This window comes from Anser brachyrhynchus (genome assembly GCF_964034855.1).
Source record: "Anser brachyrhynchus genome assembly, chromosome: 1".
In the NCBI taxonomy this organism is placed as follows: Eukaryota; Metazoa; Chordata; class Aves; order Anseriformes; family Anatidae; genus Anser; species Anser brachyrhynchus.
Window position 1 is genome coordinate 15,172,085 of NC_137694.1, and position 14,893 is coordinate 15,186,977.

Below are 14,893 nucleotides of genomic sequence, written 5' to 3' on the forward strand. Positions count from 1 at the left end.
CTCACTGCGATGAGGTACTGTCTCCTGAATGCGAAGTGCTGTCACAGATGCAACCGCAGCACCCAAACAGGATTCCCAGCCTCCTCATAAAAGAAACAGATCTGCCCACACACACGGGACTCAGCACTTTGGAACTAAATCCTCATCTCTGGTCCAGAATAACCCAAATGTGGTGATCTTCTGGGCAGTCTGCTAAGGCCATCTGCTAAGGCTTTTGGAGAAGGTTAAGGGTATGTTTCCAGAAAAGATCAGGCTGGGAAAGAGCTTTCTTTGTCGCTGATTCTGTATCCAACTAAACTGTGAGGACCAAATATATTCCTACATGGATGTCTTTTTAGTACTCCCCAGTTTTATGACAGCAGATCAATTAGCCAGCAGGGTGCCTAGAACTCCTGTAAGAAATACTTGTGTGTGTAAAGGACATATTATTTAAATACACAGAAGGATGCAATGAGACAGTTTAAAAGGAAAACATTTTACATTGCTCATTTACAACAACAGAAATACATAAATCCTCTGATAAAAGTCTCCCATCACATAACTCCTATGTAATTCTAATACATTTACCCCCTCACAGACAGAAGAATGCACCAACAAATAAGCATGGAGCAGAGCAAATTTTCAGATATTAAGAGTAATAAATATGGAGACAGTAGGATAATGGCCAGTGAGAATAGCAATGCAGTTGAGAGAGCTGACGCAGAGAAGCTTCGCACTGCAACCTATGGGCAGCCAATTAGGCTCATTATGTTTGGTGAGAGTGAGTTTCAGAGACTGAGCAAACGCCATCCGCACCTTATATTTAGGAGTACTTAACATAATGCTCTCTATTAGACTAGAAGCCTTGTTAAAGTGTGCACTCCTTTACATTTCTATTTCTGTCCTCTTTCATTTCCTCTGCCAAGTCCCAGATGATGCAATGTTGCATCACCACCTAATACTGAGACCTCTGACAGCAGCTGCAAACTCCTTGTGAGTTTACCTACCTCTTATGAATAAACAGTGGTCCTAAAAGATCTGCTTACACACACTGTGGTGCCATGAGGAATAACATTGCTGTCTGACAAACCCACGCAGACATATAGAGAGATAAAATATGTATTCAAGCCAGTAAGAGGTATTACATGAGTTTTACATCTCAACTGCTGTGTGTATGTAACTTTCAGAGGTATAGGGAGGAAACAGCTTGTACTCCCACCCCTGTGCTTTAAATACCTTTTCTGAAGGGCAAGAGCCTAAATCAGTAAATTGGGAGACAAAGCCTTCAGCAGATGTATCTCGGAAGCCTTCTGAACACCTGCTGCTTCCTGTTTTGAAAGTTTGAGGTGTTTGAAATGAGGGATTTTAGGCAGAATCTAGATCGGCAGGAGCACAGACCTAGCACAAGAAAAGGAAGGAGCAGGCATTTATTGGAGGAGAAGGGACTACAGATGGACAAGACTCCTCTTTTCCTTGTTTGAGTTTTCCTGCCTCTGTTTTGAGGTTCACAGAGGCCGTTCTCCACCAGGCCACAGGGTTATATTCAACCGATCTTGAAAGATATACAGAGGATGTAACTGCCTGTTAGTGTCCCTTCAGAGAGGGGTTCTGCAGCAAGAGCACAACCTTAATTTGCTCTTCTTCTGAATCCCACTGCTCTCCCCCAGAGCCTTTTATGGCTTTTATGCCAGTTCTCATTCACTGCTTCAGGAAACAGCATTCTGCTGCTTCCCCAACCAGTGAACAAGAACTGGCATAAAAAGAGAGATGTTGCCTTTCCCTTCCCATGAAATAAACCTGTGAGGGGTAGACAGAACTGCAGGCAATGCTTAGCTGTCAGCTCCATCCATTACATGAGCAGCCACCATACCCAGAACATGATGCAAAAGCCAAAGAAAGTCCAGCTCACTCCTCTGCTTGTTGCAAAGTTATAGCAAGAACAAAAACTTACTTTTGATACCAAAGTTAAAATATGATCTTGCATAAGGACAAAGCAACTACAATGAAGTTAACAGAGCTGATCGGATATTTACATGATCAGTTTTCAGGGCAGAGCTGTAAAATAAAGGCATTTTGTCAATTTATTTTCAATCCTGAACTGAATGCATCATAAAGTGCTTATGACTCACTTAGAAAACTCCAACTTATAAATTCTGCAAGAAAGGAGAAAGCTACATACCATTGTCCAGAGAAGCTGTGGATGCCCCATCCCTGGAAATGCTCAAGGCCAGGCTGGATGGGGCTTTGGGCAACCTGGTCTGGTGGGAGGTGTCCCTGCCCATGGCAGGGGGTTGGAACTGGGTGGTCTTTAAGGTCCCTTCCATCCCAAACCATTCTGTGATTCTGTGATTCTATCATAAAGCACAATGTATCCCACAATGTTTTTTTCAATTTGCTTTACATAAGAAAGCAATTACAAAAGTGAGTGGAGCTATTGCTGGCATGAGGTGACCAGGCTCTGGCTTTATTGGTGTTGACCTACAAAGCTTCTGCAATTAAAATTGTTTCTCTGATAGCAATATAGGGAAAAAAAAAAAAGCACAAACTATTAGATACTACTCCGTAAACTGCAATGAACCCAGTCTGTCAATGACAATAGAACATTCACATCAAGTTCCAACATATGTTGGTACATAAAGTTGTTGCTGAGCATTTAATGGGGCTGTTATTCTTTATCTCAGTTCTCCATGAAACAACATAAAAACTGATGTTTGACTGTGCAGAGGACACAAAAGATACCATCTTACATTTTTTCCAGCCTCCAAAACTCCCATTAAAGATCATGACAGCAATTGCTTGTCATATTTTTATTACAGCTGAAAGATAAAGGAAATAATTGCATTTTGACTGCACCCCACAAGATTATATTAGCAAAATGATTGCTTCTTTGCATGACTAATTTTGATTAAATCAGCTTCATTTAAATACCAAATTGTATTCTTCACCTTCCTTCATTAAGCTATGGTATTTCTGAATGTTTAGAGCTCCATTTTTATATGGTAAAATGTGCATTTCAATGTATTGTACAGGCTGTCATTCAATGAAAAAATGGAAAGTGACAGATTATGGAACGGGGTTAAAGTCACATTTGGAAATCAACAGGAATAAAATAATGTTAAAATATATATTTCTAAAGACTATGCAGCCTATAAAGAGAGCACGCTTGGTAACAGGAAAGCCCGTACTTGCCACAAAGGGCAGTAAGTGTGCTGCTTATATAGGAGCTGAAAATTAACTGAAAAAAAAAATAATAATTTATTAAGCTTCTAAATCCTGAAATGACAAAGATTTTCAGTTTTTCTATAACACCTTACAAAATATTTTACCTCCTTTTCTCAAATAGAATATAGACAATAATTTATTCTTTCATTGCAAATAGCATTATGTTGATTTATAGCTATTTAAAAATATTTTATACAATTCTGGCTGAAGTGACACATGAAACGTGTCATTTGCTCAGGCTGTAAATTATTCCCTCTGTATTTGTCTTTTGACAAATGAAGGTCTTTTTTATTCATCTGCTCAAATCTCCATATGTTTGTGCATCCCCAAATAAAGTCCATGGATTTTAACAGGATTAGTAGCCAAACTGGCTGTATTTCTGTTCCTGGAGTGATCCATCTGGGGACCCAGCCAACAACAACAAAAAAGAGGTTTCCTATTTGATAAGGTTTTCTAATCTATTTTAAAGCATTCAGCAATACACGTGCTGTGCAAAGCTGAACTCCTCTGACAAATATTACCAATTGTACCAGGAAAACCAAGCACAAAGTCAGTGAATCTTCACCGTGTTTCCCCTGTGCTGCAAGCACGTCATGTGAAGGTTGTTAAAGGTTTTCATTTTGCCTCCAGCTTTGTAAAAAGGGAACTTGAAGCTGAAATAGTTACGCTTTCATTTAGCCACTGTTCAGTGTAACACATTAATTTTGAAACTGCATGTTTATACTATTGTTTCTGAATTACTTTCTGCTTCAGGCTGGTATTACAACTCTTAGTGTTGTCATGCAAATGATTTTTTAAGTGAAAAGAACTCCACTGTTATAATGACAATTATCCAAACTTTTACAATAGCATCTGTACGAGGAACACACAGGAACACACTAGTTATTCCCTTCTGATATTTTTCGCTCTATGGAGGTTAACACAGTGCACATAGAAAATTCAGATTCCCTTTTATAGTCTGTGTGGAAATCTATGGGCTTGTCAAGCACTCCCTGAAGATGTCACCTTCCGTCAGCATGTCGTTCAGGGCAAGCATGTGGGCTCTTTGCCACACAGAGTTCACCTCTGAGTCTCATTGCAAGATCAAGGTCAGAAAAGGTCTCGGTACAACCACTGAAATAACTTTGTTATCCATTTCAAAGCAGAGGTGAGGAGATACAAATGCTCAGCTCCTTTCAGAGCCAAACAGGCAGCAGCCAGGGGAGCGAACGGGTTGTGACGGGGTGCTGTTTGTTTGAGTTGGAAGTGAACGGTTATGCCTGTGCTGCATTTTGAGTCCTGGCTCTGGAAGGCTGATGAATTAATACTCCTGCTGCGGGCAGCCTTGGCAAGGCCGTAGCTGGAGTACTACGATGTCCAGTTCAGAGCAGCGCCTTCCAAAGCCGATGCGGCCCCTTTGGCAGGAGCCCAGGGGCAGGCTACAGGAATCGCCAGGGGGCTGAGGAAGACGACCAAAAGGCAGAGAGACAGGGCTGCGGGGCCTGGAGATGAGAGGCTAGCAGAAAAGCAAGAATCCAGCGCCTTCAAATAAAAAGTAGCTGGAAAAAAAGGAAAAAAAAAAAAAAAGAGGGAGTGTGGGGGGATAAGACAAGTAAGAGGCTAATCCTGCAAAAGTAGACATCTAATCAGACAGCATGAAAGCCTTTCCGAAGGAGAAGGCCACGGAGCAGTGGAGCAGACCACCAGACCACCATCGCCAGGGCTTTTCGAGGACAGCCCAGGCAAGCCCCGGTAAGGACCAGCCTCGTCCTCGCCTCGGTGTGCGGGACGGGACGGGACGGGACGGGACGGGACGGGACGGGGAACCCGCAGAGCCCGGGGCCGGGGCCGGGGCCGGGGCCGGGCCGAGCGGGGCGGGGAGGCCCCAGCGCCGGTTCCCTCTTCGTCCGCCGTGTGATTGGCGGCGGCTCCGGAGCTGCCTCCCGCCGGCCATGGAGCCTCCCGCCCGGCCGCCGGCCCGCTCCGCTTCCCGCTGAGAGGAAAGCACCTGCGCGGAGCCCGGCCGCGGCCCCGCCGCTGCGGTGAGTAGCTCCGTCCCGGGGGGCGCCGCCGGACCCTGCCCCAGGCCGGCGCTGCCCGCCGCGGCCGAGCCTCGCAGGGGACCGCCGGGGTCTCGCAGCTCCGCGGCCCGGCCCTGCCCGGCCCCCGGAGGTGGCGGCGGTGGAGGTGGCGGCCGCGGGGTTTGCCCCGCTCGCAGCAGCGGCCCCCGCGGGCGCACGGCGCCGGCCGCCATCTCAGGGCGGGGGCCCCGCTCCGCCCGGGGCCGGGGGAAGGCGCAGCCCCGGGCCGCTGCTCCCGGCCGTGCCGGGGCGCAGGGGAGGCTCCTGGCCCCGAGACCCCCTGCAGAGGGTGTGGGGAGTCGTCAGCCGGCGTCTCAGCCTCCCAGGGAAGGGCTGAGTCAGCCTTAGGTCGGCTGGGGCTTCGCTCGTCGCGGCCTTGGTCGTGGCCCAAAGAGGAGTCACAGGTTTGATGCTAAGCCTGCTAAAAACAGCTGTTCATACGCTGAACCGAGCAGTGCGAGCTGAACGAGGCTGTTCCCGCTGGTCTTAAGATCTTGAGTCAGCTCTGCTGCGACGCAGCTCCTAGACAATAAATAACTGTATTTCCTCATCTGACAAATAAGAATCTCTCGTGTCTACCCGGCTCGTGTAGACCATAAAACCTTCCCTGACCAAAAAAATGTCTGAAGGCGTCACTTAGGGCGTTCAGGAGTTGGATTTCGGTGTAAAAAATCAGATCATGCAGTTAAAGATCGGTATTTGGAAAAATGAGCACAACTTCAAAGGATAGGCTGCATCCTAACAGGGTCACTGCAGGAACCATAGCTGTGGTCTCTGTGCTTTCGGGCTCCGTAAAGTACTGGTTTAAAGCTGGATCACCTGTCACGTACACAACCAGAACTCTGCCAAACTCCCTATCCAAATTTTTGGAACCAGCTGGAAGTTTTTGTTTGATTTGGGGTATCTATCCCAAGTAGATACCTGTAGAAGAAACCGAAGTGTGCAGAGGTTTGTAGTGAAGATAGGGGGGTCCTGAAAATATTACGGCCCTAGCAATATTGCAGTCTGCTTCCCTGTACAGACTTCTGACGGAGGTGTTAAGGTGTGTCTGCTGATTAGTATACTTTCTGATGAAGAACACGACTGTATTATTGGTGAAGTTTACTAGCTAATGGGAACCTGCATTGTTTCAGTTCCCTTGAAAGTTAGTAGTTGCTAGCGGATTTGACAAAAAAAAATAAGCAAAACAGTTTTTGTAGTTGTGTTTATGCTTAATGTGTTAGTGCTGTGTGCTGTCTGTGTAGTTTGGGGCTGCATCATAATACATACATTAGGGAGATAAATTTTACTATTATCTAGCAAATGCAAAGCAGTCTCCTACAGAACAATGCTGGCAAGTAGATGTAGTTTGTTACTTGGAAACCTTTGGGTCATGTCATTTTCTGCGTTTATCTTGAAAGCTAGCTTTATCTGAAAGCGTAAATGTAAATGGATTATTATTATATTTGCATAACGTGTGCATGAGGTAATTCTTTCTCTGATAGCGCCTATTTTCTTGTAAGTTATATTGTCTGGGAAGGAGTTAACACTAAAATCAAAACACTAATTTTTGTTTTTCACATGGTGGATTAAACCACAAGCAGAAACTAGTAAGAAAAAAAAAAAGCATTAGAGTAACTAGTAAAGAATAAACAACTAGTAAAAATCTAACACAATCCTAACCAGGCATTGAAGTTTGAAAGATCCATTGATTTAAAAAAAAAAAATTTGGTAGCAGAATGTATGAAGTAACCCACGATAATACCACATTGTCTTTTTAAAGCACATTTCAACCAGTGTTATCAAATCACTTAACAAGTTTACTCATGAATCTCCTAATCCCGCTGCGAATGTTTCAGTCTTGGTTACCCTGACCAGCGCTAGTTCCATTCCCCTCCCTTCTTTTCCCTTCCCTGCCCTACCACTCCTGCAAGTGATGAGTAAGATCAAGGAACTGATCCAGCTGAAAATTAACCAATTTTTTCTGTTGCTGCTGTGATCAGTTTGCTGAGCTGAGTGGTGAGATAGGACCGTGATGGGAGACGAAGGCGAGCCTGTTTGCTTTTCTTTGTTACCTTTTACAGGCCCACCTCCTCCCGCTCCATTGCACCCCATCAGGATTCACGGGCCAGCAGTGGGACACTTCTCCTGATACAGGGAAATTCAAAATTGTGGAGGCTTGTAAGAATTTGAAAAAAAAAAAAAAGAGTTGATTTTTTAAAATCTTTTTCTTGGCGTTGTTGCAATAGGCATATGCGAAAGTCAATACTGGAAGTAATGCGTCGGCATGACAAAGGTTTTAGGAAGTTATTTTAAATGATTTTCAGTTATAAAAGTTTTCTGACGCATACGGATGAGGAAATACATTTGGGCCTTTCCCACACATGGATTAGCAAGAAATAGGTACGATTTTGGCGTCACTGTAAGAATGGGGACTCTTTTCTGTCTGTCATTGCAGAGACAGAGGTTAGAGATGGTCACTGGTCTGACAGGGACAGAGGTTAGAGATGGTCACTGGTCCAAAAACTGGCTGCTGAAGCTCACGAAGAAGGTTCAGAGCTGGACTGGGGATGGTGCTGGACGTCTAGATTGGACGTGAATGAAGAAAATGAATGTGGGAGAAGAGCATCTTGTATGGGCAGTTGCACAAGCATCACACGTTTTGCATTGTAGCTGATGCAGTTGGCTGGGAATATCTCATCCTCTCACAGTATTGCTCTCCTGGACTTTTTAAGTGGATGAAACTGTCAAATAATTAGAGCAGATGAGCAGCGTACAGGGTAATTCTCTGCTGCCTGAGGTAGAGATGCTTCATTTGAACATCTTGATAGTCATGATCAATGGAGAAGAACTAGAACAGTTCAGCAGGAGATGGAATATATCTGTATATGTGTTTGATAAGTTTTTCCTTATGTGCATATCATATGGTGGCAAAATTAGGACATTTTAAACAGGCATTCTGTCCTAGGTCTGGCAAAAAGCCTACAAAACTGTAACAAGTCTAGTTTTACTTGAAAGGTCAGCACAGGGACTGCTGGAATGAGGGGTATTTGTGATAAAACTGTGTTACCTCTTGGCATGAAAAGTCACGCTGCTGATAGCTTAAGTTTAAATGAAGAAACCTACATGAAATTCCTGACTATATTACGTGTTTTAGATATTATACTTCAAAATACAGACTCTACAAGAGTGCTGCAAAGTCAGGGAATGTCAAAACATAGGTTTTGCAAACCCATTTCCCCCTTCAACATTGCTCCATTTCTTTTCCTACACCTCCAGCTCCATTTCCTTTGTATTTCATACTGGCTGCTCCTTCTCCTCCACCATCCTGGGCATTGCTGTTGAGGCTGAAGGGTGAGTGCTCAAGTTTTCCAGCACCATGCGCATTTTTTCAGCCAGGAGGCACAGTGGGGAGGAAGGTCATATGCAGTGCTGGGATCCTGCGGAGGCTGCAGCTGATGAGAGCTAATGGGCTGCACGTGCCCAAATGATGAGTTCTGGAGATGTTTTTGCCTAAACTGGTAGATCTCGTGGCAGTGGCAAAATATCCAGGGCACCTTCGCAAGTTCCTTGAGAAATTTCAAATAATGACTCCAGAACATAAAGGTAGCTGGGACAGGGTGTGTTTTCCCCAAACTCACTTCCAGAAATATTGTAGAAAAGAAAATATAATCTCTAAAAAGAAATCAGTCTTAGCTGCCAAGCAAAACAGTGCTAGAAGTAAGAAGAGTTACGTACTCTGGAGAGTATTTTCTTTTCTTAACCTTGGCAAAGTGGTAATTTCAGAGGTTGTGCACGGCACATTAGAGGTGGTAAGAAGCTATCAGATTTTTTTTGCCTATACAGAGGGAGTTGTTTTTTTCTTTTTAGTAAGGGTGGTGTCTAATGAGATAAAAAGTGTATCGTAAAAAAAAAAAATAAAAGACACCATCACTTCACTGTTGCTAAAATATCTTTCAGTTGTCTTGTATTTTTTTCTTTTTCTTAAAGTCATCATTTTTGTAGCATGCATTTACTTATTGCTCTTCAAAATAGTCACTATTTCTCTGGAAAAATCATAGGGGAAAGAGTAAGATTGGAGTTTTTTCTGTCTTTCCTTTCTGATTTGAAATTGCTTTTCCAAATCCTTTCCTGTAGGGATTTTTTTTTGGCAAAGGAACAGCTCTTCATGTTGTAGTTCATCACAAGAATTAAGGCTGAAAGTCCATAATTTAAATTCTTTCCAAATCTTACGTCATAATTTCCAATGGGTTTCACTGGGTGTTTGTAATCATAACGGGATGAGTTAAAGTACGCGGAGGAAGATTGCCCAGTGGTTCTGTCAATGAGGCTACCATGCAAGATGCTGGGAATATACCATCTTCATGTGATGTTTGTACAAAGATTGGCTTAAAAAACTGTAAATAATTTAAGTTGGGAATCCTCAAAGGCCCTCAAGGACCACCATGCAAATAAAAATAAGGAAACATTGCAAATTGCTTTCTGTTATCTAGTATTATTTATTCGACTCTTGTAATGTAGTTAGGTTCCCTAAAATATATTTTATCCTCACACTATTTTAAAAATGTTTTATTTAGATTCATCAGTTTTACCACCCAAATTATTTTTAGCAGTCTGTGCCCGTGCTAAAGACAGGCTGTAAGCATGTCTTGTATGCATGTGTGTTAAAATTAAATTGCTATACTGCAAATGTATTTTTACTGTTGTAACAGGAAAAGCATTCTGACTTTTTTAAAAAATGAGCAATCGTATGTATAATCAACTTGGTTAAAACTTCCTTCCTGGTAAGTGCAGCACTTCCTTTGCATCTGGATAGGAGGGCGAGCAAGAAAAGCAGAACAGCTTAAACAAAGAATTTTTTGTGTGAATGATCTTCCTTTAAAAAAAAAAAAAAGGAACTTCAGAAATTAAACAAATGAGTCGTCTTCAGCAATTCAGCCTTTATTTGATAAGCAGGTAATATTTCCTTGTGTTTTGTTAGTGATAAAGGTGGTGTCCACAGTTGTTTGCTTTCCGGGACTTGAAAAAATAATTTTCGTTAGCAGGTTATATTGTTTCAGTTTAAGATATTTTTATCTTCTTGTTCTGTTATCTGCTAGGGCATCGTTACGATGGCGTATTTGAGTTTTTGCAGCAGTTAGAGGAAGATTTTTTGTAAAAAACGTTATCTGAAAAAGATGTTCATGTATCGCTGTAACTTAACTTTACTCAGCTTGTGCGAGTGCATCCGACCAACGCTGCCTTCCTCTCCCAGGCTCTTGGTGAATAACTTCCACTTTAATATTGTTTAATGGAGATTAACAGTGAACTTTTTTTTTTTTTTACTGAAACCCAATACGGTAAACTACTGACATTCAAAATAGTTTTACAGCTGGTTTAGGTGTGATGGGATGCATAGGGTAATAAAATGTCATAGAATCATAGAATGGGTTGAGTTGGAAAGCACCTTAAAATCATCTAGTTCCAACCCTCCCCTTAAGAGTTTTTTCTTCTGAAACAAAGTAATAGTTTATAATCAAAGTCCTAGCTTTTGAAATGGTTGGGTGTTACCAGTCTGGTGAATTGATTTATTTTTAAAAAGCACATCTAAGGACGCTAGGCGTGAATTTAGATGCATATTAAATAATTGTCTGAAGAACTAGACTTTTGAATCTTAAGGGATTTTTTGGGGTGTAAATCCTTATTCCTCATCACTAAGAAGAGAGGCAGAGGAAAATGGGAGTAGGCTCACTTCTGTCCAGTCTGCAAATGAAGTGTTTGGTTTGTTCATTTCAGCCTTTCCTAGAGCTTGGTAGGATAGTGTTGTGCTCGGACACATTAATGTGTCCTTTGATTTCTATGAAAATCCACTTATGTTAATACCAACAACATCAAAACAGGAGAAGCAGCAGAAGAATCAATTTGATTAAAGAGAAGCAAGAGCAAGTCAGTATGGCAGAAATATACAGTCAGACCGCTTATTCTTAGTGAAATCTGGAAAGGCTGTTTAAAAGCTCTATTTCAATTACTTAATCATTGTTTTTTTTTTATATATTTGGTTTTGAATTGAATAGATTACGTCTGGAGTGGTTTATATAAATCAAGTTTTTATGACCAGAAATTAAGGGGAAGAGGAAACCTAAAAAACACACAGCAGGATTTGGACTGGCCTGTGATTTTAATTACAAAGAATTAAAAAAAAAAAAGAAAACAGTAAAGAAAAATGTAGATGAGAAAATAATCAAATATTCCTATGTTTTGCTAGATTTCTTCTGGCATGGAGTTGGGGGATTATGAACAGCCTGTTGTTATGAGAGAGGAAAACAAACGAAGGAGAAGAAGAATGAAACCTTATTGTACATCAAGTAATTTGTCTTCAATGGAACTGATAGCCATTGAGTTCATTTTACCTACAAGCAATAAACATACTAAAATACCGGAAATGATGTTACTCGAAATAGCTGGAAACTGTACAGTTGAGCAAATGAAAGCACAGATTTGGATGCGTGCAATAGAGATGAGCCAAACCACAGACTTCTACCATGCATTCACCCCGGATCAGTTCATTCTCCAGTACCAGAAGAAGGGGCAATGGTATGAAATTTATGATAAGCATCAAGTATTACAGACCTTAGACTGCATACTGTACTGGAAAGTGTTACAGAAGAAGGTAGGCAAGATATACGTTGTCCAGAAACAAAAACCATCAGAAGAAGTTCAGGAATTTCAGCGGCAGCTTAACAATTTAATTGGGTATGATGTTACCGACGTGAGCAACGTGCATGATGATGAACTAGAATTTACCCGCCGCAGATTAGTCACTCCACGAATGATAGAGGTAGCCTGCAGGGATCCTAAATTGTATGCGATGCACCCATGGACTACATCTAAGCCACTCCCAGAATATTTGTTTAAGAAGATCACTAATAATAACATTTTCATAATCATACATAGAGGAACAACTAGCCAAAAAATTAAAGTGTCAATAGATGACACTCCAGATATGATTCTCCATAGCTTTTTCACAAAAATGGCAAAGAAGAAATCTTTGATGGATATTCCTGAAGATCACAGCGAATTGGATTTCGTTCTCAGGATTTGTGGCAGGGATGAGTACATTACTGGAGAGACACCAATCAAAGATTTTCACTGGATAAGACAATGCCTTAAGAATGGGGAAGAAATCCACTTGGTGTTAGACAACCCCCCCGACCCAAGCGAGGATGAGGTTCAGAAGGAGGAGTGGCCATTGGTGGATGACTGTACAGGAGTTACAGGGTATCATGAGCAATTGACGATAGACGGAAAAGATCACGAGAGGGTCTTCACTATCTCTTTGTGGGATTGTAACAGGAAATTTAGGGTGAAAATAATTGGCATTGATATCCCAGTTTTACCAAGAAATACTGATCTTACGGTGTTTGTTGAGGCTAACATTCAACACGGGCAACAGCTCCTTTCGCAGAGGAGGACTTCCTCGAAGCCTTTTACTGAGGAGGTTCTGTGGAATATCTGGTTGGAGTTTGATATCAAAATCAAGGATTTGCCTAAGGGAGCACTCCTGAATCTTCAGATATACTGTGGTAAAGCACAGGGATTGTCCACAAAGACGAACCTTCAGTCTCATGACTCCCCCAACTCCGATTCGAAATGCAAAACCCAGCTTCTCTATTATGTAAATCTTCTGCTGATAGATCACCGTTTCCTGCTACGAAGTGGGGAGTATGTGCTCCACATGTGGAAAATCCCAGGCAAGGGGGAAGAACAAGGAAGTATCAATGCAGACAAACTCACATCGGCAACTAATCCAGATAAAGAAAACTCCATGGCCATCTCTATTGTGCTGGACAAGTATTGTCACCCAATTGCCTTGCCCAAGCACAGGATAACATCTGACTCCCAAGGGGACAGGACTCGAGCTGAAATGCCCAACCAGCTTCGCAAGCAACTTGAAGAGATCATCGCAACTGACCCACTTAACCCACTTTCTCCGGAGGACAAAGAACTGTTGTGGCACTTTAGATACGAAAGCATAAAGCACCCCAAGGCGTATCCTAAGCTGCTTAGCTCTGTCAAATGGGGACAACAAGAAATAGTGGCCAAAACGTACCAGTTGCTAGCTAAAAAGGAGGCGTGGGATCAAAGCACTTTAGATGTTGGACTCACAATGCAACTTCTGGACTGTAACTTTTCTGATGAAAATGTACGAGCAATGGCAGTTCAAAAACTGGAAAGTTTAGAAGATGATGATGTTCTTCATTATCTTTTGCAACTTGTGCAGGTAAGGGGTATTTGCATTCTTGATCTCTGGCTTCTGAGAATATTTGCATTACCACATAACCATTCCCATGCCTGCAAGTGGCCCTGGTTTTGAAGTCTTTGGTCTTTAATCAAAGCAGTGGTACTAACCAAATTAACCCAAAACATACCTTCCACTTTCATCTTTTGTCTATGTTATTAGTTTTGTAGCACCATTGCCTCGTGTCTACAACAGTGTGTTTTTCTGAAAATTGTCAGCGTTGGCATATGTTGGGAGGAAATCCCAACTGTGCTCTCTAACCCTGGTCATGTCAGGTCTGAATCCCACAGCACTGACAAACTGTTGATCAGCTTTACCAATTTCTAGAGAGAAAGTAGAGAGAAAGAAAGCAGATGTTAACACAGTGAAGGCAAAATAAAAAACAGGTTGGATTTTAGGTCAAGAATGACAGTGTAGTTACGTAATATGTGGCAATGGTCTTGGTCTGTTAAGGGGGGAAAATTTATTTAGAAGGTTCTAAACAATTTTTACTGTAAATAAAAGGATGTTATGTCTCCATACATAAAATTAATTCATTCTGGGAAGTTGCGTGAAAAAAAATGTTTTTAATGGAAATGAGTCACCACTGTATTTATTTGCAGTGCTTTGTGTGCGATCTGCTAGATGAAATGCCTGGAAAGTTTATAGCAGTTATCCAAGCAAACTGGTCGGTTTGTTTTCAACAAAGTGGTGCTGGAGCTGGGCAGGCTGTCAGTGGCGAAGTCGAGTCTGATGGCTGATGAAAGGTGTAACCCCGCAGCCCTTCGTGGTAAACGCGTCCCCTGGAGCACGGCGGCTCCACAGGCTTCCCAGAGCTGACAGGTCTCTGGTTCGCATGGAAGGGCTGTCAGCCTGCAGAGCAGGAAATACTTTTTTTTTTTAAAGAATCAGAGGGCAGAATTGGCATTTAAAAAAAAAAAAAAGGGAAATGCTGCAGCCTGGGAACCTGTGGGATGGGGCTTTTAATTTATGTGTGCTCCGAGAGAGCCCTGGTTACTGCGAAAATGCAGTTAGGTTTTCAGACTTTGCTGCACATCAGTAATGCTTTAAACAAGCCTTTTTAGCCTTGTCTTCGCTTGTCTGAAGATTAGGCTCCCCAGGCAGAATTTATGCACTTATGCATTAACCAAAGGAACCGCTGTGGTTACCTCATTGGACCTCCCACGGAGCTGCTGCTATATATACGCTTGGCTGCAAGGTTTGCAGTCTACGTGTGGCTCAGCAATTTTATTCGCTTTTGTATCCAAATGAGGGGTTTGGGATGGTGATTGGTTCATATCAAAGTGCCTAAGAGAAGGGGGGGTTGGAAATAATCTTTTTTAATGTGTTTTTTTAAATGATTTGCTTTCAGGAAATACAATTCTGGAGAGTTTTA

The 14,893-nt window shown here is 42.2% G+C and overlaps 1 protein-coding gene across 3 annotated transcripts in view; it reads left to right on the forward strand.

Moving 5' to 3' along the window:
• The first annotated feature begins 3,762 nt into the window (after positions 1-3,762).
• Positions 3,763-14,893, forward strand: part of PIK3CG (phosphatidylinositol-4,5-bisphosphate 3-kinase catalytic subunit gamma) — a 38,048-nt gene continuing 26,917 nt past the window's right edge. The window contains exons 1-2 of one of the 3 annotated variants that reach the window (XM_080575814.1): positions 3,763-4,932; positions 11,485-13,500. In XM_080575814.1, coding sequence (XP_080431940.1) covers positions 11,497-13,500 — 2,004 coding nt within the window. In that variant the 5' untranslated portion in view covers positions 3,763-4,932; positions 11,485-11,496. Of the gene's footprint in view, positions 4,933-4,986; positions 5,223-8,639; positions 10,197-11,484; positions 13,501-14,893 lie in introns of those variants that run through there. The other 2 variants (XM_080575812.1, XM_080575813.1) reach the window with 2 other exon arrangements.